The sequence below is a fragment of the Harpia harpyja genome, chromosome 14 (genome assembly GCF_026419915.1).
Source record: "Harpia harpyja isolate bHarHar1 chromosome 14, bHarHar1 primary haplotype, whole genome shotgun sequence".
NCBI classification, from domain to species: Eukaryota; Metazoa; Chordata; class Aves; order Accipitriformes; family Accipitridae; genus Harpia; species Harpia harpyja.
Window position 1 is genome coordinate 20059510 of NC_068953.1, and position 25008 is coordinate 20084517.

The following is a 25008-nucleotide window of genomic DNA, read 5'->3' on the forward strand; positions in this document are numbered from 1 at the left end:
GCATCTAAAGCCCACTGGATTTGCTACCTGGATCTCCAGAGTCATTGGATGTATTTTCAGTGAAAGAACAGTAACAGCTGAGAGTTGATGGATGGTGGATGGCCTTTGCAGCAAGTCAAAACAGGGTGGGAAATGAGGGGTGGATAGCGTATGACTGATAAGTAGCACTTAACTGTAAGGAGCTTAAAAAAAAGGAATAATCTGAGAGTGGCTGTAACTTGCAGGAATTCAGGATATGTCACTTGTGGCTGTACTGAAATCTCTATTGCAGTTCTTTTTATATCTTTTTGTCCTTTGAAATGCCTTGCTGTTAGGGTTCGGCTCTTATTTATTTATTTTTTCCTCTCGGCAGCTGCAGTGCTCAGACTAGTAGGCTGAGATGCTAACAATGCACTGCCTGCTGCCAAGAAAGGAGGTATTTGCATTAATTTTCACTTTCTTATTCTGAATACAAAAAACAAACAACTGCCCTGCGGTCCCACTGAGTCCTGCCTCCCCTGAAATGTAAATACATGTGCCGATAGATGATTTTGAGTACATACATACAGTGTGTTACATATATCAGCTTACCAGGCAGGTAATAGAAGTGTCCATATTCTGTAAAACAAAGCAGTCTTAAGAGTAATCCAGAATAGCCATAATAAAAAAACCACCCCAAAACCCAGTAGTAGGTTTCATAGCAATTATTTAACAGATTATAAGTCTGATGCTTTACTCATTATTTTTGCTGAATTGTTTTCTTTTTTCTCAAAATTACAAAGTGTTCATACTGATCATATTGGGAGCAGTCTGTGTACAAAACAGGCAAATTGTTCGCATTTTTCACTCTTTAATTTTGACAAGGATGCAAGCAAGAGGAATGAGGCACTTGTTTGAAGTTCCTACAAGTGCAGCCTTTGAGGTGCGGAGCTGGGTGGTGGGGTGACTCCCATGTGGATTTGAAGAGTTCTGGGTGTCTGTGGGAGGCAGTGCTGTGCTGCTCACTTCCTCTCTCGCTGGCCATCTTATGAATGGGAAACAAATGGGATCGTAACCTTCCTGAATGTGGAGCTTGGGATATGTTGACTGGATTATGAAGGCAGCAATTTAACTAAAAGGACATAATTTAGGGGAGGGCGGAAATCAGAGAAGCCCGGAGATTGAAGCTCCAGGTTTTTTATATTGAAACATATTGACTAAAATAGATATAAAAAATAACCCTATTGCCGTGACACTTGTTTTTGTGTGTCTGCTCAGTTTTTAATAAGCCTCTCATTACGATTCAGTGTACTGCATAGAAATCCACTATGCCATCTTTTTTTAATGCATTAAATGATCTACAGTGTGTTTCTTTTGTGGTGAAACCCTATTGCCTCAGTATGAAGAGTGCACAGTGTACATGTGTCTTTGTTTAATTCAACATGTTTTCCTCTTTCAGTACTGGAAGTAGGACATTTTAGTTCTTCAGTCACCACTGCAGCAAAGGAGTGCGTTTCTGAGAGCGTGCGGGGCATTAGAAAGGGCAGGAAAGGCACGCTGTGCATCACTCACAGGTACGTGCTTTGGATCTCCTAGGCACACAAAGCCCTTTTGTATTTTTACAAACAGCAGCTAGGTGCATCTTGAAGAAATCATACCCAAGAAAGTGGATTTCTGCAGTTTTGAACTGCCCCTCTCTTCTGTGCAGTTTGTGGTTGTTTTTTCCTTTCCTCCTGAAACATCAGTGTAAGGAATCAGAGGGCTAACAAAAAAAAAAAAAATCTTCTGGTACTTGTTTAGAAACATCAAATAACCTCCAGTGTGGGATTTTTATCTTACTGTCTTTGTGGTAAGAGAGGTAGAAAAAAGACACTTGAAAGCCTATGACAGCGTAGCCTGTAGGAGCTTTACAAATTGATTCAGATGTTCCATTCAGAGCAGAGATTTGATACAGGGTGATGAAATCAAATGGCGTAAAATAATCTTTTATTGATTTTTATGGAGAGAAATCTATACCTGCAGAATCAAACTGAGGTTATCGTAAGATCTGCTTTTAATTTTTTTCTTTGTTTTGTGCATGTGTGTGTTTAAAAGTGCATTTTTTCTGTGCCTTGAATGGCTGCTTTTGCTTCCCTTTGATTTTAAGCCTGCAGTCAAGAAATATGTGCTGAAATGTTAACAGCATAAAAATGTTCTGTCCTATGTAATATGCTTGGTACATGTGCAGAGTTTTGAAAAGATATTTTTTTATGAAGATTTGCTGTGCTGCCTTGGTTTGGTTTGGTGTGGGAGCGGTGGCTGTCCCCTGCCCATGGAGCAGGGCCCCGTGGGGCGCAGTGGGGGACGTGCCTCATGTGATGCTGCTCCAGACTCATAAACAAACTGTCACGTGGCTGCGCAGCCCTGCAGAGCACTGTGCAGGCAGGGATAGACAGGGAGAGCATTATCCTTATTGGATTTCCCCTTCCAAGCTGGTGCTGATTTGAATGTTTTTGGAATGAGTGGTGAATGAAACAACACAAGGCGCTTTTTTTTTTCCTCCTTTTCCCCTCCCTCCCTCCCTCCCTCCCTCCCTCCCTCCCTCCCTCCCTCCCTCCCTCCCTCCCTCCCTCCCTCTTTTCAGCTGCAGGGTTTAGGATGCACAAAGAGTCACTGAACCTGTAAGAAGCTTCTCTAAATGCACATGCTTGCAAGGTGGCCTGCTTTTCTTTCTTGACAAAAATATGTTGGCGTGAGTGAGCACTGCACCCTTACTGTCATGTGAGAGAATGTATAGGTGCAAATAAAGTAATTATTGTACTTGAGATTTTAAAGAATTTTGTTCTATGCGTCTTTTTTTTTTCTCCATTTAACCAATAGAGGTTTTATTAAAAATGGATTTCTCTGCTGGTGTGAAGTTCCTTAGACCCACCATGTACCCAGTGGAAGCCGCAGCGCTCTGGATGCAAGATGATTCTTTGGACCAGTCTGCTCACCCTTGATTGTGAATGATTAGACTTCAAAAGCATTTAGCTCTAAATGTAATCATAGCTCAATTTCTCTGTGTTGAGTCTTCTGATTTACAGTGTGCACATTATAAATGAGTAGGATACTGCCCATAAAACAATATATGTTGCAGTACTTTGCTAAGAATGTAACTTAGATCATGAGATCAGACTTAGAGCTGAATACTTTTTCGTTGTAATCTTCATCTTTAGATACTGGAGCTCAGCAATCCTTTAGTTTGTTGGATGCCTGTCAGCATTGCTGATTTATCAGGCTAACCCTGATCTAAACCAGCAGAAATTAGATGTGCACATGCATGAACTTTGTAGCTTCTGGTTATTGATAGGGTTGCCAGTAGACTGTATTGATGTTTGGGAAGTACCAAGTTCATGATGATACTTTATTAATGGTTTGCAAGGAGTAACTCATGAGGTTGCATTTTTAGGAGTCTGGGGTGGGGAGGAGGCTTGAGGAGTGATTTAAGAGCTCAAGAAAGAGACTGCAGAGTGTACAAGCTCTTGAAGGATAATTTAGGCCAACAGGGGAGCAGGGGAACAGCTAATATACAGCAGAAGATGGTAGAGTGAACAGGATGCTGTCCTCATCTATCCAGAGATGAGGCAGCTGTGAGCAAAGCTACATGCTGCCATGCAAGTGAGGTGAAATCTGAGGGAATGAGAAGCTGGCCAAGGGGCTTGTGGACTTGTAGATTTTCTTTTAAGTTTAGTTTGGCAGATTTCAAACTACATTTTAAAAGATTTTGGTTTCCAGAGACATTGCTGCTAAGTTATTTGTGCTGAGCCTATTCTTTTTTGTTATCCATTGCACCAAGAACCACAAAATGCTTCTGAAATTGTTTTTTCTCAGAGGTACTTAATGCTCAGGAACACATTGACCTGGTAATGTCATTCTCTAAATGATAATTTTTAAGCCAGATACATTTGTTAATCTCAAAAAAGGCAGTTTGGGGAAATCTCCTTAGTTAAGATGCAGACGGTTTGGACTGTGTCCCAAGCTGTGCAGCTGTGGGCAGGTCACATAGACTCCAGGTTTCTTACTTGTGCTGTGGGTGAAATCCTGTTGCTTCCCTACTAGTATGTTGAGTAAGGCAGATAAATCCACCAGTGACTGCAGGGTACTTGAATGTTGTGGCTGTAGGTGGCTGAGAGAATCCAGTCGTGATTGACACTAGTTATGTAGTAGAGGTTATATTGGACATGGAACAGCAGAGTTAAGTGGGGACCAGAGGTAAAAAAGATGGGACTGAGAGGATGGGAGTCGTATGTCTGAAAGTGGCTAAACTATCTGTGTGTGTGTATGTGTGTGTGTGTGTCCATCCGTCCCACAACGAAAGAGGCCACCATCTCTCTCCAGCGAGCATGAAAAGCAGAATTAGATTAACCTTTCTTTTCTCAAGTGCCAAATTTGGCAGTGATATCTCTTAAAAACAATTATTGGTATGAAGTTAATTCAAAGACACTCAATGGTGTAAACTTGCCCATCTGCGTCTGTGATTAAAAAAAAAAAAACAAAAACAAAAAAACCAAACAGAAGGATGAAACAAAGAAAACAATGCAGTTTAAAAAGTGAAATTAATTTGTAAAGCCATTTGGCTTACTACTTAAAAAACCTCCAAAATGCCCTTGAGTCAAAATATCAAAGATAGAAACTTTTGGAAAAGATACCTTGTGTACATTTTCTTACAAGAATCCTACAATTCTGTTTTATATTCTTTTTGCTAATGCAGTTTATAATACTCCTTCCAGCTAAATCTTACAGTTAAGTGACTTGGTGCTGACTTGTATGGATCTATCATGTATCACTGTAAAGCCGTTGGCTCGGTACTGTTTTGTCAGTACAAGCCTCACTTCTTTACATGCTGAAGATGGTGATGTTTGTTGTCATCCTTTAAAGTCTGTAGAAACTTCACCAGAAATCTTTGCATGCATTTGTCACAAGGACCCAGGTCTGATATTACAACGGTATTTTACATTTCAGGCTAGGCTGTCGTCCGCTGTTAAGAGTTGAAATACCTGTTTCTTTGTGGTTACTCACATATCCACTGGTAGAATTTTTTGCAAATATCCCCCAAACAAGCTGATTTCTAAAATAATTTTTAAAAGGTAATGTGGCTTCTGCTTTGTCTTTTCTCTGTTATGTACTAACAGCCTGGCAAGAAAATATTTGAACCCCAGGTCCTCTGAATGGTGTTCTGGAATTGTGTGCTGAAGTCTGTAATTCAGGGCTTGCTACATTTTAAAAGAAAATTATTACAGTCATGTAGTGTCAGGGGCTTTTGCATATCAAGACAAACAGCTGCTTCAGTTCCTAAATCTTTTGCTGTAACCTTGAGTAACTTGTCATTTTTTACTGCATCTGTTCACCCCTCTGCTTTAAAATGGGCATCAAAAACAACCACTCAAGTAGATTTCATGCTTTATAAAGCATTTTGAGAACCACTGATTAAAAAGTGCTGTATAAATGTGAAGTATGTATTTTTCTGTTACTAAGCATTCATGAAGTTTAATTTGTAGGAACCAAGGTGAAGCAGCTGATGTTAGTAGGAACAATCTCTTTAAAACCTGGGAAAGGGAAGCAGAACGTTTGTCAAATGAACTACTGGTTGAAAAGCACTTCCCAGGAAAGGTATAAATGGATTAAAAGTTTCCCTTGTGGGGACAGACATGATGTGGGGAGGAGGGAGTAATTAGTCAGTTTGGAGATCCTTCTGTAGCAGTTAATCCTCCAGCGCCAGCATGGCCACCAGCGGATACTACATCCTTAGGGATGATCTCTGAGAAGCTGCTTTACTTTCTGTCATCACTTTAACAAGCCACGGTGCCAAGATAAAGTGCATCAAACGAATCTGAGAAATATTTAAGCTGAAGTATGTATTAACGGTAGTGCTAGCCTAACCCCCTTACTCTTTCCCCATGTCATTCCTAATTCGTAAAAACAAACCATAGACAACCCTTGAACTTTGTGCAAAAATCTGTTGCTCTGTAATTTGCAATTTAAATGATAGTTCCCTGTATTTGACTGCAGGCAAAATCAGATATTCTATTCCCATCCAATTTAATGCTTTTAGTTTTGGGTGTGTGGGGGGGACATCCTGGAATACTAATTATTTTTTCCCCTCCCTATTTCTTGTTTCATAACCATCAACGAGCAGGATCTGCCATTATTTGGTAGTTCCCTTTTACTGTTTTGCAGTGAAGGTTCTGTCTGCAAATTTGGATTTGGGTGATTTTTTTTTAATATTTTTTAATCAGTGTGATTTTTAAACAGTGTGTTCAGGCTAGTGTTTGCGTAATTACAGAAAACTTTAATGCATATGGAAGTTTCGGTTCATATAACTGCAGAGAAGGCAGGGCCTTTCCTGCTTGAAATAGATCCATTCATTGTTTCATTTTGCAGTCGTAAACATTGGAAGAGAAATGTCATTTCTAAGGATGGAATTGGAAAGCGTTTCTCAAACTGAGTGTGGTCTGATGGCAATACTGCACTGTCCCCCTGCGGCTGGCCAAAACCAGCCACTGGGCTCTTTTTATAGTCATGAGTATCTGGACCAGAGGTGATAGGTAACTTTGTCATAACATTTCTCAATGTCAGCATTAAATGTTTCTGGGGATGATACAATATTGATAACGCTAGCATAGCCATAAATACTTTGTTCCTGGTCTGCTTTGTGTATTGTAAATATACACCTAGAGAACTTCCTGAATGGCATGTCTGGCATGTTCAGAATGGATCAGTAAAAGGAGAAGGATGCACTTTTGAATAGTAAAAAGGCAGTGTAGCATCATGAGGAGTTTGAAAACGGGAAGCATGGTGATGCTTTCACCCATTTGACCTCTATAACCAAAGATATCTGCAGTTATTGGCTCAAGGAGACCCATAACTGGAAGAAAAGGTAATTGCAATCTTGTTTACTGCAGTATTACTGAGAAAGCTTAGAATTCATTAAATTTTCCATTTGTAGGTGTTTGTAGGTGTCCTATAAATCTAATAATTTCTAGGGTAAACGAGGTTGTGAGAAGTCTTCATAGTCTGCCTGAAGTCTGCATATTCTGCATGAAGAAGCTATAAATGCTTTCGTTGCTGAATTGTGTAGTGCTTAGTTGTTTTGGAAACCTGCATCTTCTCCTATACCTAATACTAACCCTCTGTAGCATAAATTAAATGCTTAGTGGAATTTTAATATTAAAAGAGAATTTTAAAAAACTGTAGAAAAGGGTCAGTCAAATTAGAATGCTTTTGTGGAAGAATATCTATTCTTTAATTACTGCAACATAAACTTTTTTTTTAATAGTGTAAATATGCGGAACCTGTTTTTTTAATAATTTCAAAAGATAATACTAAGCTTTGCTGTATTTAGTTCTTCGAAGACCTTTTTATAATTTTCCTCCCTGATTTTGATGGGAGAAAAAATATTCCATATTTAAATCCTTCCCTCAAAGTGAAGTGAACTGTAGCTTGGGATAAATTTAGACCATTTTTCTTCTTGCTAGGTAGGAGGAGTTTTTAATAGTTTGTCTTGTGTTATGGGTATGCAAAGTGATGGAAAATAATTACACTGGTAGCATTACTGTTTAGATGGTGAGAAGTACAGATTATTTTTTTTCTTTGAACATCTGACTCACCGGAGTTGTCTGTTAATCTTGGACAGCTTCATTGCAAAGCAAGAGACCAGTTAAATAAACTGGAAAAAAAATTGCAGCACTGCTGGCTACCTGCAGCATAGACTGAGACCCTGGGATTAAAGGGAAGGAGAGGAGGGTGTTTCCCTTCTGTGCCTCTGATGAGAACTGAATTTGGAAACGGTGCCACTTAGCAAGACTGGGGCCTTTGCTGAGATGACTTCAGGCACAGTGCATTGTTTCGGGTTGTTGTAATTGTTTGCAAAACACATTCAGGGGCTCTCCCCATGCCGGTACTTGTTCTGAGCAAGCATACGTAAGGTGCAAACAAACCAGACACCTTGCACAAACCAGACACAGAGTGCCATGAGGATTTAAAGTAATGTTTCTTTGTCGCAAGTACCTGTGTCTTCAGGTGTGGTGTGTTACTCTGCTCAGCTTTCACAGCAGCAATTACTTTGAACCAAAATATATCTTTGTTGACCTATGCCCCTTCTTCCTTTTGAAGTCTCGTTTTGCTTTATGGGGTGATTTAGGTGATTTCTCTCTCTCAGCTAGAGTATTCTAAGGACAAATTTATTTTGCTAGAGGAAAACTTTCTCAGTCAGTTAAACAAATTTGGCCATGTTGGCCACTTGCTTTCCTGGTAATGTTTTTTGGTTAGTAGGTACGGAGGCTTAATCTTTTTAAGCATAGTCCAGATCTTGCCACATTTTTGTATGTGAAGCATGTAGATCCCCAGATAAATTCTCCTGAACTTGAATATGGTCTGACTCCTCAGCACTGGGGGGGAGTTGTGGAAACTACCTGAGTCGTTACATGGAGGCTAGAGTACAAGGCAATTACATGGAAAGAGAAAAATGTTTTCCATGCTTCCTTTCCCCTTCAGTTCTTAATTCCTGGTGTGACAGCACCGTTCGGTGCTCTTCTGTCTCCAGACTCTGCAAAGCCTCATAGGAAGAGTTGTGGGTTTCTTGATTTTTGTGGGGTTTTTTTTATAGCTTAAGTACCATAATGAATCTAACTCCATGAGAATTAGATCCCAATCCCAGCTACCACAACATATTTTGAATTTGAAAAATCTGCCTGTGTCTTTTTCTCCCCCTGCTTTTTGTATAAATATTTATATTGAACATATGTAGGATCTGCAAATAAGAAAGAGCTTCTGTGCCCTGCAGGTGCCCAGCACGTGTTAAAAATGCATTGATTAAAAGGCAGCTCTATCATGACAAAGTTGAGATATGGTTGCGTGATTCTTGGGCAGACCTTAGGACATTCATATGGATTACGAGTGTCACCCAGCCCCCATTTGTATGAAATTCGTCTTTTTCCTCATTTTGCTGCATTTAGATACCTAATACAGTCTCTTTCTCTGCCACCCATTTGAGGTCTGTAGTGTGCCAGCATCACTGAACACAGTGTGGTCTTGGGGGGATTTTGGGTAAAGTTTGAGGGTTTTGTTTCCTTTCAATTTTGAGAGGCCAATGAATAGTCTGTTGAACTTCATTGTAATGGCTTGGATTTGCCTGGTACTTCTGGTGTGTCTGTAATGTAGGTGACTGACGGAGCTGCCCAGCTAAGCATCAAACTGCTTCGGCTTGCAGGCACTGCTAAAATAAATAAGGTAAGTGTATAGCAGTAGCAATACCATTTGGGCTGTAAACTGGCCTGGGCTGTAGAAGGTGTATCAGTAGCATTGATACACAATCCAGTGCCAGTTAGGCATGTAATTGCACAGAAATGGCCTCTAATACCAGTTTCAAGAAGAGCTGCCAAAACCACAGCACTCAAGGCCGCTCCCTCTGCATTCAGCCAATGCTCGAGTGAAACAGCCCCCAGCTTGTTCCTCTGGGACACAGGCCTGCCTTGTTAGGAAATCGGTGAAGTTTGGGAACCCACAATACCTCACATAGCTCTGTGTACAGTAACGGAGGGTGGAAATAGGGCCATAGGCATGAGCAACCAGACGAGTTATAAATATAGAATACTCTCTCAATTCCAGTTTTGTTAGTCATGGGAGGACAGTGAGAGTTTTATAAACTTATAAGGAATATACAAACAGTTCTCAATTTAAAATAACTCTGTATAATTTTTTTAGTGTGTGAAAAGAATATTCTTTTTTGAGACCATCCATGTAAGTATCTGCTATACACAGAGTGTAATGATCTGTGTATTTATATGTTCATGTGAATGTGCCTGGAGATGACAAAAAAAGGTACCGGAGGAGAAAAGTGTAGCTCAAACGTGCCAAACTCGAGCAGAAACAGAGTGGGAAGCAGCGTGCTTCCCACTTTGTGCCAGTATCAAAAACATGAATTCCCCCTTTTTCTTTAATAAATACCATCTGATGCTGTCTCTGGCTTCAGAGCAGCCAGGCAGTATTGCTGAGCTGGCTTTGCTGCAGCCTGGAGCCTCTGTCAGATCCAGTGATAAAGCTCACCTTGATTGTCCTTCCTATAAATAAATAAATAGAACTGTCTGCTGCTCCCTAATCTGATCACAAATCCTTACTACGGGAAAGGATTTAGAAAGTCCGAAGCAATGTCATTATTATTTTTTTCCAGTCATACTAATAGGAATTCTTCAAAAGCATGTTCATGTGTATAAGCAGAGACAACTCATGCATCCAAGTATTAACTGTGTATTTGACTGCATGGCCAGCAGTGGTGTGTGTGCCATTTGTCCTGTGAGTATATTATTATGTTATGTGAGTTTGCAGTTTCTGGAGGATGGCATAGTCAAGTGTGGTTTTCCTTGTTCAGTTTATTTTATCAGTGTGTTGGAAGAACTGAAATAGTTCTGTCTCGTAACGGAGGATGTTTTTAAAGATAGTAGTGGACTAAGTGCAGGCTGGACGATGTAATGTCATCCTCCACTTAGGTTAGAAGAAAACACTGAGCAAACTCATGTGCTGTTCCCATCAGTGCCCCTCCCTGACCCAAGTCACTTTTTCTCAGTGTCTCCTAATTCAGGTGGTTTAGTCCTTTACTTGGCTTGAATGAGCTGGGGATTCAGAGCTACTGAACTCACAGTGGTTCACTTGGGACTTCCTTTGGGGTCGTGGCAATGTCCAGTGCCTCTGCAGACTGGGAGCATCCTTGTGCTTCTCAAAGCTGGCTCTGCAACCCAGCTCAGCCTTTTCTAGTGGCAGGCAGAGCTGTTCAGTAAGGCACTAGCAAATAGGCAACAGTTGCAGTGGTTTTGTTCTTTGGAGATAAACCATGTAGGATGGAGTTAAAGTTCATGTCCCATTCAGGATGATTTACAGACTATGAAAGCAATTTGCATCAAGTCTGAAAAGATACTCAACATTTTCCCTTTTCCCTCTGAAACACTTCCATCCACAGTCATGATGTATGAAAAGAAACTAATTTTAATACAGATTTAAGTCAGTTGTATCCTCTCCGCTGTCCATGTTGCCTGTAAATTTGTTAAAATGTGTTAAGAGATGGATTAATGTGTGAACTTCCAGTCTGTTTCTGGGTCCTACAAACTCTGGCACCTTCTGTATTCTGTCTGTGTTTATAACAGAGGAAAGATTTAGAATGAAAAAATAATTCCATGATTATTAAAACCAAGGAAAGAGCTCACCTTTTGTTTGTTGTGGATCTCAAGAGCACAACCTTCAGTTGCTGTCAGATTTGCTTGCACTCTCTTTTATTTCTGGAAGTCATGAAGGACATACTTTGTTTAATAATTTTGAACATAATTGCCTTAATATTGTTCGAAGTGATGTTGATCTTAACAGGATGTCTTCACTTACAGTGTGCAAATCTGATAAGTGATGATGTACATCCAGATGTACTAATCCATAATTTAAAACAAATGCACCCAGGTGTGTCTGTGAACTTTCCAAACCATCAGTATTCTTGCATCTTGTTTTGTCCTTCCATTGTAATTCTCTTTTCTCGGGTTCCTAAACATCTAGATCTTAATCCTTGTTTTAGTGGGCTATCTCACTAGCAGGTGAACAGCTTGAAAAAACTTCCTCTGTAGTAAAACAGTTTGAATGTTCTTGCCCTTTCTGTAACAGGTTTTGTTATTGTTGTTAATGCAGGTATCCTGGCTGGAGATGAGCAAAAACTTTCTAGGTTTGCCCTACTCTGTGTATTGTAAACATTAGTTTTACTGAAGCTTTTTTTTTTCTTTTCATTTTTAGTGTAATTAGCCTCCGACTGGAGCAGTGCTGATGTCTGCCTCTAAGACAAGCATTATGTTTCATTGCTTGTGCCAGAATTGTTAAGTCTGTTGATGGGCTTAATGCATAAATGCGAAGGGCATTTCTGAAACAAAGCAGGAGTTGAATCCCTCTGAACCAGTGACTTTTTTGACTGCCATTATCCTTCAGCATTAAGAGAACTACACCGTTTAGGCCAGTGTGATAATGTTATCAAACTGTCCTCCTCCTTTAGAATAAGTCTGGAATATGAATAGTGTTCTTCCTCCAGCTGGGGTTCTGCCAGGAGATGACTGACCAGCACTCCTTGCTTGCAGTATATTAATTAAATCCTGTAAAGCTTATTGCCTTACACTTGCAGCATTTGGAAGACAGGCAGATTAAATCTAGCTTTAAGCAACAACAAGCAAAACCCCAATATATTGCTCATAATCTGGAGTGAAAGAAAAATAATTTGCTTCAGAGCTGTTCTGCAGCAGCCTGTTTCTTTCCTTATGTGTTACTGAAGAGTTCAGGAACTTCAGTTGCTCCTTTAGAAATGTGAACAAATTTGTGACTGTGAGTGGTGGAAGATTGTGGCGGACGGGGAGCAGCTTTCACTGCTGTGCGGTGACCCTCACTTTCCTGCTTTCATCCCCACTGGCATCGGTGTTACTGTTCTGATTTGCATCTTCCAGTGGGAAATTTCCCTTTTTGTAGAGGAAATGTTTCTAGAACACAGTGCAGTACTGATGGTAAAACATTCCCAACCAATATGTTTACCTAGTGTTGAAGATAGAGTAGAACTGGCCTGAAAGCCTGATAGATGCTTGCATATATGCCTCAGTTGGGTTTGTTTATGTACTGAACTCATACTGGCATGGAAGGGACAAAATGGACTTGTTTTTTTCCTCTTTCTCTCAAGTGCCAGCTGCAGTGATGCCAGTCTGGGTTGTGCTGGGCAACATAAATTGTTTTGAAAGAGAATGCGATTCGTGCTGCCTGGGTTTGTCAATAAGTCATGTTTATTTGCACCTTCCTGGCTGTTAGTATTACACACTTTGGAGCAAATGGAGTAACTGTACTATCTATCGGTGCCTGTTGACTGTGGTCTAAGGTAGTTGTTTTCTTCACTCGGGTTTCCATTTGCTCTAGTTTTGGTGTGATGCGAGTAGCTGTAATACTGCTGGAGCTTTTAGCAGGGTTGATTGCCTCACTTGCAGAAAACCTGAAGGGATGGGAGGTTTTACACTGCCAAATAGTGTCCCTGAGTCCTCTAGTCACTCTAAATAAAATGGATTTAGCACACATGTTGTTATGTATCACAGCTGGGAAGCCTGGAAGCTGTTTTGAGGTAATTTCTAGGGTAAAGAATGAATGATAATAGATGGCCAAAAAGTTGGGGGGGGTGTCATCAAACTCCAGTGTGTCCAACTGAAATATGATTTGGGTTGTTTTCATCGTTGTTTTTAATAGGCTGCTCTGTTCTTTTCAGCTGGGAAGGAGGTTATGCTGAGGCATTTTTGTGTTTGAGGGATTACAAACCATGCCATGGGCCTCTGGCTCCTCAGGGCTGTGTTGATGCATGTGCTAGTCTGAAATGCTGTGTGTACTAAAACTATTTTGAGGGGAAGGGAAAATGTTAATATTGAAGAAAAAAATTGTAAAACTAGAGGGCATCGAGTACCTCGCCACAACAATATGTTCTAGCAAAGTGTTTATTTCATTGACTGATGAATGTTTCCTCTCTTTTTCATAGACCTTACTTCATCTGGTGGCATCTGAGAGTCTCCAGGTGCTGAATGGTGCTGGGCTTTCTTCTCCTAACCTGTCTCCACTCCTGTCTTACGCTTCCTTTGCTGTAGAATAATCTACAGGTGCTTCCATCTGAGCAGTTGGATCCACCTGCTGCACAACTGGCTATACAAGCATTTAGCGTGGTATTATTTTTCAACCATAAAATCCTGAGGAAGGGAAGGCAGTAGTAGATTCCTTTATCAGTCTTTCATATGATTAAAAATTGAGCAGCTAGTGGGCTGATCTCAGGTTGGGCAAATCCTCTGAGGTTATTTTGAGGTTCTGGATGCTTCCTCACACCTACTCCTTCACTTAGGAGATCTGGTGTACAGCATCTGTGACAAATTGAAATACCAAGAAGCAAGAGACCAAAAAGCTTTGTGTGGAAGCTGACCAGATGTACTTAAACTTCAGCTGGATTTGTAAAGTGGGAAAAAAATAATTCACAGAACAACTTCAGAAGAATTTCAAGATCCTTGGAAAGGTCTGCCAGATAAAAATGGGCTGCTAATGACTAGGGTGTAAACATGGAAACACATGACTAGTGAAAAGATCTCGAGTCTGATATAGCTTGCAGGCTATAGACTTAATGCTGTATTCTTGCTTCTTGGTATAAGTTTGCATAGACCTATCCAAATATTTTACTGGTGGGCACGATTGTGTACATACTAGAGGTTTAAAGAGGAAGGTGATCACTTTCAAGTCCTAGTATCAGTGCTGAGTTGAACTGAACCTTTGAGATCTGGCAGTTAATTTCAAAATCTGCCAAACTTTATGCCTTAACTGCTAGAAAGTAGTTCAATATGGTAGTGTTTTTTTCCTTGAGGATTTTCACTGAATGCAAGATAACCAGTTTTAGAGTGCTGGGGCAAACAGAAAAGACAAAGAATATACCATCGCTAGTATGTTGCTAGTACCTGTTTCTGTAGCAATATAAAGATTTTATACAACCGCTCTAAGTAGCCTCTTCAGTTCTTTGGAGATGATCTGTACCCATTTTTCTGTGATCGGAACACATTACTGCATGTATTTAATATGTGTATTTTCTTATTGCAGCCTTTATTCTGTAGTTATTTGATTCCAGCCCTGGCCATGAATCACTAGAACTGGATTTTCTGAATAATGTCTCTCCAGTCTCTCTATTCTCACAGTATACTGGGCAAAAGAAATCAGGTCTTATATAGGCTGCTTGAGTATTTGAATTCAGCTGTTTGAAAGACCGTACCAAAGTTTAGACCATTAAAATGCAATATTTTAAGAATTCTGTCATGTAAGAGGGATTAACATTCCAAAAATGACCATTTTTTCTGTCTTTGTGGATAAATTTAGACAGCTAATTTTTTCAGTAGTTGGCTAGGAGAAAATGCTCACTTCCTCCTCTGGTTTCTGCTCAAAACTAGTCTGTTTTCCCCCCTTTTCTTTCTGAAACATTATTTTTTGTGAAGGATGCTCTATAAAAGCAGAAACAGTATAAAAAAGGAAGGATCTAATATCGTTTTACAAGGAGAGAAAGAATCTTTAAAAAAATATTTATCCCACACTTGGCAACCTTTTGCTCGCCCGCATGTGACTGGCACGGTGCCATCCTTGGCAGAGGCCGGTGCCTCAGCTTGCCAGAAGTCTTCCTCTTCTGGCTGCATTTTCACTTGCTGTGACTGATTGTTTATTCACCTGATTTTTCTGTTTCAGCATTGCTGAAGTAAGTCATGGCGTCTTGGAGATAAGAACACTTTGTCTGTCCAAACTGTACAAGAGCCATGATGTCAACGCAGAGTGTTTGCAGCAAGCTTTAGCTTTGTGTGCACTTCAAATAGCTGGGAGGTGTTAGATGTCAGACAAACTTACTACCACCTCCTTAGCATGAGGCTGTCCAAAAAGGAACTGCTGCCATAAATACAGAGAGGTGATTTGTTTCTTGCTTTTTTTGGAGAGTTGTGTTTGAGGATTTCCCAACCTCGCTTTGTGTTTGCAATTTTGCTTTAGCATCTTGCGGATTTTAATTTGAGAATAATGAGTCTCTGAGTCAGATTCTTCTGGAGCTCCTCTTGTTTGTAAGATCTTTGCATTTAGTTTTAAACCATCTCCTTTCTGTATGTCAGGTCTGAATCCGATTTGCTCAGTAAGTGGGCATCTTGGAATGAAATATTTTGCCTTTTTTGCGAGTGATCATAGTATCTTAATAGTATTTCGAAAACCTCCTGAATTTTGTTGACAAGGAAAACTTCCCATTTGAAAAAATCAGAGAGAAGGCGAAGCATGGATGGTCAAAGAAACTACTATTGCTGGTTTTGCTCCAGTAAATTTGATTTGTGGCTACTGGTGCTCTTGTAATGTTCTTCTCTGAAGATATGATTATTCAGTACTTTCAATCCCTAAAGGTAAATAGACACTGTGATCTAGTCAAGCCTCCATCATCTCTTTTAATAAAGTCATGAAGCTGTTTAAGGGTCTGTCCTTTCTCAGGTCTTGCTTTGACTTCCTTCTTCCATGGCTGCCCTCCAAGGTCTCTGAAATTTTCCATTATCTTAGTACCTCCACGTGATGACAATTAAGCATTTTTTGCCCTTGTGCTCGTCAGCAAGGATTTGTTCGGGGGTTTGGGGTTTTTTGTATACAGTCATCAGCCTTCGTGGTCCAAGGCACTGTTGTACCTGGCTGATAAATTCGGGCACCAAATGTCAGCCCACTATTTGCTTATGTTTGTCTCTCTAATGTTCTCGTGGACTAAAGTCAACAAGTTATTGAGCCTATTTCAGGGTTAGGTTTTTTTGACAGAATTATTTTGGAACCTGCATTTTAAATGTTTTGGTACAAATCTAGCAGCCCAAGTAGCACAATGTGGGAGGACAGAGGGGAGGATAGATGGGGCTGGATTGTAAGACTAGCCAGTGTTGTTTAGTAAGATTTTTGTAACAGGGATATCTGAGGCAACTGGCATGTAAGGCAGATAAGTCTTTTGTTGTTCATAATATGTCCTACACACACACACACACAAAAGTTCTTGTTCTGCCTCTTCAAAGAAACAGGATACCCGTATTGTCTCCAGGCTGAAAACTGCCAACGTTAGCAAGAACAAGCAAAAAGTAGGACTGAGAGAAAAGCAAGGTTGCTGAGCTTTTAAAAAATTATCTTTAAAAAGTTTTCAAGAGTTCTTGTTAAAATGGTTGTGATTAAAATATTACTATAGTTTTGAAAACCTGTTTCACTGATTGCCTTTTTCGTGTGAACTTGTGTATCCTTCTGTGCTTCAATTTATATTTCTGTAGACAATAGTCAGCAGATTCACCAGGAGATGCAGGGAATCCTATTTATATAGCAGACTGTTCATGAATGACATTAAGGGAATACAAAACTCTTTCCCAAGAATGAAATAAACTCAATCTTTTTCTACTATATTTATCTGAATACTTAACATAGCAGCATTTGGGGGTTTTTGTTAGCAAATTGTCTGGATGAAAACAAAAAAATCCTGTAGTTAATATATCTAGTAATGAACTTTGTAGAGGCATGGGGGCTGTGTGGTTTGTTTTGTGGGTTTTTTTTCTTTTTCTTAGTAGGGCTTTGAACTGGAAATGTAGCTACCACACGAAATCTCACTTCTGGCACCCACTCAGAACAGCAGTCCATCTGCTAGCAAGACACGCAGTTGTTTTTTTTTTTTTTTTTAATCCCTTAGTAGTTGCAAATGCAAGTTAGTGCTGTATATATTAAGGTGAGAGGCAATTTGTGATGCCTTACTGAGGTGGCATCTGGGCAGACTTTACTCCTTTTACACTGATGCAGGTTACCATCAAAAAAAGAATATACACCTGCATGCTTTTTTATTTTTGTGTAAGGGTTTGGTTTGTATGGTTTTTTTCCTTTTCAAGAAAAAAAAAAAATCCAGCATCTTTACACAATGCATTATTTAGCAGTGATTTCCTCTGCATTCCTGCTCTTAGTAGTCCTTACAACTAACTGGCTCTGCAAAAGTTTCTTAATTTGGCCTGCACGTGGTATTTGCGCTACCTGGGCAGGCATCAGCCATCCTCATGCTCCTACCTCCTTGTTCTCCTAGTCTCCCCCCTCTACCCCCCTTCTACTTTTTTGCGTGGTTTCACTCTGAAAAAATTGAGTATACAGGTATGGAGCAGTGTTGGTAACAGCACTGCTGTTGGGTTATAATAGCAGTATGTGCAAGGAATGGGCTGCAGGGTTAAGTTACGTTTCTTTTCTAATTGGAAGACAGATGAGCTCTTGGGCAACTTCAACAGTACCTTCTCATACAGTAGATGTGCTGCATTCAATTCAGTGTATCCAAGCTATCCTTAATGCAAGCGGCTTGTGTGTTAGTGGTAAGTGGCTATGTATATACAAGTAATAGCACTGTCAGATGTTATAAGCAGGTCTGCTGATGATACTTTTTAGCTACCTGCTATTATAGGGGAGATACTGTTAAGGCTGTCAGGTTACTTGAGGAGTACCTGCAGGTGGAATTTCCTCCACAAAGCCTTTCTTAGCCTTAATTGTATAAGGAGAACCCAGCTTCATACCCAGATGCTTAAACTTGCAAAGTTGGCAGTTAGGGCTTAAAAAAAAAAAGTGAATAAAATTAAGATCAATATAGTACCATTTTGATAAGAAATGCAAAATTCTCTGATGGCAGTTTTACAAGTCATTTTCAAGGTGGACACTACCTTAAAGCTGGCAGAAAATGGCTTCTTATAATCAAAACTTGATGTAGGATGTCTAGATCCTGATGCAGAGCTATGAACAGGTTTTTTTATATTATTGCTTAATAGCACTGTCATGCTTTCGGTCCTGTGTCATGATTGTGGTACTCTGGTCAGTAGCATTGTGAAAACATACTGGAAAGCCTAGACCTCATTATGGGAAGAGGAGGGGGTCAAGATTTTAGGCTATTTAGTCCTGCATTAAAATGACACTGTAGTTGCAAACTGAAAGATAAATTGCAATGCAGAACTTCTGTGGAACTGTCACAGTTTCATAAACATTGTCTTTCTCTACAGGCTGGGCTCTGCTGCTTCTGTGTTCATTTTGGGATATTAACTTCTTTGCTGGTTATATGCTTTTTGCTCAGATTGTTCATTTTAAATGTCTTGTGGTGCTTTGCTTGGATCTCACTGTAGTTGTACTACTGAAATTTTTGGTTTATGCTGTTATTATTGGTACTGTGTTTTAGCTAAGTTAGAAATTGGAAAACAGTTACTTAATGCAAACCAGATTTCCTATCTGTGTTTGTTTACAGAGCCTCTGGCATACAACTCGCATGGCTAAAAGGCCATACAACGCTGTAATCAAAATGTTGTTGTTACATAAATATAATGCTGCCACTTCTTTTGATGTAACAGTGGTGAGCTTGTCTGCTGACAATTCTGCTCTTTGTTCATGTCTTCCAAGCTGAAATGCTTTCACGTAAAACTAATGTCTCCATAAATTTGCACCCCATTTTTTCTCCCTTTCATATTTTGTTCTCTAAACCCAGAATTTGGGGATAAGGCAGAATTCTGTTATGCTCTTCAGGGGAAAATAGTAGCTCTGTGATTCCTCAGTATTTGATGTGTACCATCTGTACTTTATTAAACCTCATTTTGCATACATAAGCAACGTTGGGATGCTACATTGGGGTCAACCTAACCATGTGTGCTACAGTATAGCAGTGCTTTATTGTACAAGTGTAATTAAGTTGTTTAAAGGAAGCTTGTTTTCTTGCCAGTAAAAGACCAATTTGAAGTACAAATAGGGAAGACAAGAAATGCTTAGAAAGACAATAAGTCAGCACTCAAAAAAAAAAAAAATTAACTGTAAAACTAGGGCTATGGAGTAGGTTCCAGTACTTGCCTGTTTCCATTATCCTTATGTTGATATTGCTTTCAGCAGTTTTCCTTATTATTTAAGTGGTTCAAGTTATACGTTTGATCTGAGAAAAAGATATTTTCAGGCCACTAAAACTGAGAAAAACAGAATTAATTTGTCGGTTTTACAGGAGTTGGTTCTTTTGCAGAGATACTCTAGAGCCCAGGGAATGAAAGCATAGATTACATGGATCAGGGTTTTTCCTTTAATGCTATTCACTTTAATAGCCCTTTTTCATACTGTCTTGCTTTCTGTCTTGCAGTGTGCCCTAGCTCATGTGGCAAGCGAGCCTGTACAGACCAAAATGAGTGTTGCCATCACGAATGCTTGGGGAGCTGCACGGCGCCTGACAACAACACTGCTTGTGTGGCCTGCCGCAATTACTACTATGAAGGAGTCTGCATGCCCACCTGCCCTCCCAACACCTACAAGTTTGAGGGCTGGCGCTGTGTGACTAAAGAGTTTTGCTCCAAAGTCCCTGCCACCGAAACAAGTGAATATGAGAGGTTTGTGATTCACAATGATGAGTGCATGGCAGAATGCCCCTCTGGATTCATACGCAATGGGAGCCAAAGGTAATGCAGCTTCTGAAAAGTCCGTTGGAGTTGTCATGTTCGGGTTTTTCCACCCCCTATTTTGTGGCAGCTTGTGACGCAAATTGGAGTAGGTAGAAATGAGAACATACGATGGGGAATTGCATGACTTCCTGATAAAGGCTTGCTTAGATGAAATCACCACTGGAAAGATCTGGTTGTGTGTAGTCCTGTGCATTGTCAGGTGCCACTGATTGTTCTGAAGGACTTGGAGGTCAGTACAATGCAAAACTGGGTCTTCAAGTAGATGGTAACAAAATGAAAGTGAAAGGCCAGGAACACAAGGTTGGAGGTTGGCCGATGACCATTATCATGCAGAACAAACTGTAGGAGTTATCTTGCTTCCCATATTACTTGCTTTATGTGTGCTTGCATTTTAGACTCGTGTTCTTTAGTGTATTTAATTTTATTTTCCTTTTTTCACTGTTTCCAGAAGATAACAATGGTGTTTTAGAAGGGAGCAATCATGTAGATGATGACAAAAATAATGCAGCAGCTGACAATATTATACAGAATAATTTCTTGCAAGAATGTCACTCACCTACTCTTATTTAATTCTAACAGTTGGATTGATGCATGCTTATGATTTTCTTATTTTACCGGTGGTTTAAGCAAGCAGCCTTAGTTGCATACTGACCCTTGGAAGTCGTGGAATTTGAGTAAAGGATAGTCAGCGTGCTAAAATCCGTAGTGCTTCAATACTGTGCTAAAAAGATGTCTTTGTAGGCTGTTCTAAGATGTTGGGTTTTTTGGAAAGGTGGCTGTAATGGTTCCTGCACTAGTTGTGTGTCCGTGCATGCATGTGTGTCATCCATTCCTTTGATCAAATAGTGAGGCAGTCTCTGGTTGACATTTGGATATAAGCAACTTAACACTGCCTTTGCTCGAATCCAGATATTCACATGAGAAATGTTTCTTTTGTTATCTACTTGAGCTTGTAGTACCAGCTGTTTGAACCACTTACACTGAAGTGCATGGCCATCCTATCTTATCTCAGTGTTGTGCTGCAAAGCTGCTGCAAAGATTGAAAGGAGCTGTAACTCAAGGCTAGTGAATGTTTTGTTCCCCAGAGGTGGTGTTAACAAATAGTTGCAAATGGAAAGCGTTTCCAGCATTCTTTGTACATTTAGTTGAATGCCTCTTGCTTGTGTCTGCAGCTTTTAGTGGTTTGTGGCATGTTATAGTGCAGGATTTTGAAATAGGAGCTTACTACTAAGAAAAGGAAGCTTCTTTCTTGTATTGTTTATGGATGAAAAACTGTTGTTATCAATTTACATGTTTCTTTAAGCTTCAGAAGAAAGTGGGTCAGTTTCTTTTAAAAAGAATAAATAGTAAGTCCGTGTTCATTGGTGTTGTCATCAGAAGCCTTTGTCTTTGGAGCTGGGTTTGCTTTTTTCTTTTTCATTTTTCCCCTCTAAAGCGATAAGGTAGAGTAAGTAATAATGAAATACAAAGGAAAGTGCTAGAACAAATTGAAAAAGAAATATGACCTTGAATCGGGAAAGACATTTACCAGGAGGAGTGATCAGAGGGCATGTTTCATACGTACATGGAGTGTTCAACTTTGAGATGAGTATGCAGACAGTATAACATGGAGCCTTTAAAAAGCTGCTGTAGCTAAAAGCTAGTTTGACCTGAGTTCTTGCTCCTTGAGTTTGGCCACTAGAAAATGCTTGCGAATGCTTGTGAGTATAAGAAGCAGAAGTGAGCCTGTGCTTCAGTGTTTCCTCCCAGCTTCTGGCAATCTGATTTCTCCAAGTTCAGGGCTATGTCTGTCTTGGTATTTTATAGTCACTGGTGGACCTGTTCTCTTTCCATCTGTGTAATCCATTTTGAACCTGCGTAGACTTCTGACCTGTCACTCCCAATTCCTGTTGCAAATTAATTTTGCCTTGCATCAAGATGCATCCTTCTGTTTGCTTAAACTTGCCGCTTTAATACCTCTTAAGCTATAAGAAATAGTGACTAATTCACCACTCGCTTTCTCCGTATCACTCCTGACTGTATGCTCCCACAGTTGTCTTTCCTGAGTTAAAATGTCCGGGAGCTTGGAATTCCCTAGTGCTGAGCTTCAAATGTTGGTTTAAGGGCATGGAGACAGACAATATTTACAAGATCTTGAACAGTATTTTCCCATCTCCGGTTCCTGAGTGGCCTATTTTTGGAGGTTGGGCCTGGATTAGCATGAAACTTCACAGCACTCTGAAGTTGTCTGCATAAATGAGAAGGGTGGTCTTTCTGGGTATAATTAAGTTAGAGTAAATGCACAAATACAAGGGCACTGGGTTTTACCTGAAGTGCCTTTCACTTTGGAAGGACCACAAAGCCCTTCAGAAGCAGACAGTGGGTATGGGTCCATTCATTCACTCCTGCATTGCTGTAAACGGGAGGTAAGATGCTGCAGCCTCTTAAGTCCAGTGGGCAAGTGTGCTAATTTATCTGCAGCCCTCTGCAATAATATTGTAACTTTCATTCTAACTTGAAGGATTTGTTTAAGCTTTAGAGGGAAATGTCTTTGAAAATTTAACTCAAAGCAGTCCATAGACTCAAGAGTTGTGTATTGTTGCTTATTTTCAGTCTCCCTTTCTTTCCTAACAGCATGTTCTGCAGTCCTTGTGAGGGGCCTTGCCCCAAAATTTGTGAGGATGGGAAAACAAAGACCATTGACTCTGTCACGTCAGCACAAATGTTGCAGGGATGCACAATACTCAAGGGAAATCTGCTGATTAACATCCGTCGTGGAAGTAAGTGATTGCCCTCCCTTTATGAACCTCTGATAAGGCTGCTTTTAATATTTTTCCTTTCATCTGTCAGCATAATGATAAGAACATTAAAAACTCAGTAAACTGTTTGCTTTCCAGTCCTATAGCAGTGTTCCTGTTTGATTTGGCCCACTGTAGCACTGTTCTCCAACATGTGGATGGAATAGGTATTCAGCTACCGAGTTGTAAGGCACTGAAAGCTGGTATTTTTGTTAGCTTTTTTGGCAGGACAGGGAGCCAGGATTAGGCAGTGAGATGAGCAGTAGTCCCAAAGGAATAATAAAGGCCTGAGAAGGTGGAAAAGTCGAAAATCCTTGCATCTGGGTAGGTAAATAACTTGTCTGCAAGTAAGGCATGGCACTGTAAGACTGCATATCCTCACTTTTTAAGGCAAGGTGTGGTGTCTTGCTATAACATGGAATCCAGAGTGCTGAGAGCTCATATAAAGCCTAGCACCGTGCCTCTGGATGGTCATCATTAGTGAGCTGGCCACCTTTGTCACATGTCTTGAACAAGCTCTGGATTAAATTTGTCAGAGCAGTGACTCATCAGCCAGGGAAGTGTTGACAGTTGATGAACTCTTAAAAGCAGAGTAAAAATCACTGTTAGTTTTTATTGGAAATGTATCTCTGTATGGAAGGTCCCTTTTGGTTTCCTGAATAAGGTTGAAAGATTGAGATATATTTGATTCCCTTCCTGCTGAATGAAAACTTCAGGGTTTAGAAACAGCAGCATGTGGATTATTTCACTTGTGGTCCCACTGCTACAGGTACAATCTTTCCCTTATGGGAGATGTTCCAGTTACCTGGGAAAAGTGTGGGGGTTTTTATTTTTTAAGTATTATGTTAGAGCGCTGAAGAGCATCTGCTTCCTCCTAGCTTATTTGATATGGCAACCGACCATTGGTATTTGGTAATTGGGCTTCCCAGCCATCTGTTAGGACTTCAGTTTGTTTATGGCAGCAAACATACCCCATAGCAGCTTCTCCCATCCTGAGTGCTTAAAACCTTCCCCTCACAACTGCAGTGTAACTCTGCAGGATAATGACACCATGCAATGGGCATGGGCTAGGGGTTGCTGGAGGTAAGAACTGCAAAGCTTCAGTCTTGTGAAGTTTGGGGTGTTGCAGACCTAGGCAGGGACAGTATAGTTCCTAGGGAGGGGGCAGTACTGAAGAGTAGAGCTTGCTCTGCGGTCATTTTAATAATTTATTATAGAAAATCACCTTTAGTGAGCTATATGGAACATGCTCCATGGCATGAGGACACCCTTACGGTTTTATCTTTGCTGTTTCATCAAGAGTTCTCAGTTTTGTAGCCAAAGCTTTTTAGGTCACTGAAAGCAATGCTTTATGCCCCAGAGAAGACCGATAGCATACCTCCACCTCTTCATCTTCAGTCTCATTCTCTGTTTTCCAATGGAGCTTTCTGCCTGAGCTTTGCTCCAGTCTCATGGATGTGTACATTTACACAAGGGTCTTTTCATCCCTGCCAGAATGCTGGCTCAACATTTGGTGCTGGCTTCAGAGTGCAATGTCCATGGAAAAAGCAGGTATACCAGTATGGAAAAGCAAGACTGGTTTTCCACGGTTGCTCTGTGGCTTTATTTTGCCCTTCAGCCATCTGTCTGTACAGGCAACTGTTACTGGGGGAGGACTACCGGTGTGTCTCATTTTCAAAAGCAACAAATACAAACTTTTTTTTTACTGAGCTAATAGTGCATTAAGCAAAATAGCAGTTAAAGCTATGAATTCTGCAATAATAAAATTACATTTTTCTTACTGTAGATAACATCGCCTCAGAACTGGAGAATTTTATGGGCCTCATTGAGACAGTAACAGGGTATGTGAAGATTCGTCATTCCCATGCATTAGTCTCCCTGTCTTTCTTGAAGAACCTGCGGTATATTCTGGGAGAGGAACAGGTGGACGGGTAAGTGTTCAGATATCTGTAGATGCAATTTTACTTTAATAGAAAGCTGCAGAGAATAAGTCCCCTAGTAAACAGTCACGTACCATTTATAGAATCTCCTCTTCCACTAATACGCAGTGTTTTTCTCCTAATGAACATCATTGCACAGTCATCGCTCATTTGGATTGCTATCCAAATCAGCATATTAAATTGAGTATATTAAAAGTATTTTTATGGTAACTATGCTGCTGTTTTTCACTTTAGGTTTTTCTAGGGAGATTCTTGACATTGATAGGTGTCTTCATTTGTTCTTTTTGCTCTATTTGAGAAAAGAGCATCTTCAGAAACAAT

The 25008-nt window shown here is 40.2% G+C and overlaps 1 protein-coding gene across 4 annotated transcripts in view; it reads left to right on the forward strand.

The window, feature by feature from the left end:
- Nucleotides 1-25008, forward strand: part of IGF1R (insulin like growth factor 1 receptor) — a 192814-nt gene that overhangs the window by 121235 nt on the left and 46571 nt on the right. For all 4 annotated transcript variants that reach the window (XM_052809030.1, XM_052809031.1, XM_052809032.1 and 1 more), the window contains exons 3-5: nucleotides 19655-19967; nucleotides 22584-22729; nucleotides 24534-24678. In XM_052809030.1, the coding sequence (XP_052664990.1) occupies nucleotides 19655-19967; nucleotides 22584-22729; nucleotides 24534-24678 (604 nt within the window). The remainder of the gene's footprint in view (nucleotides 1-19654; nucleotides 19968-22583; nucleotides 22730-24533; nucleotides 24679-25008) is intronic.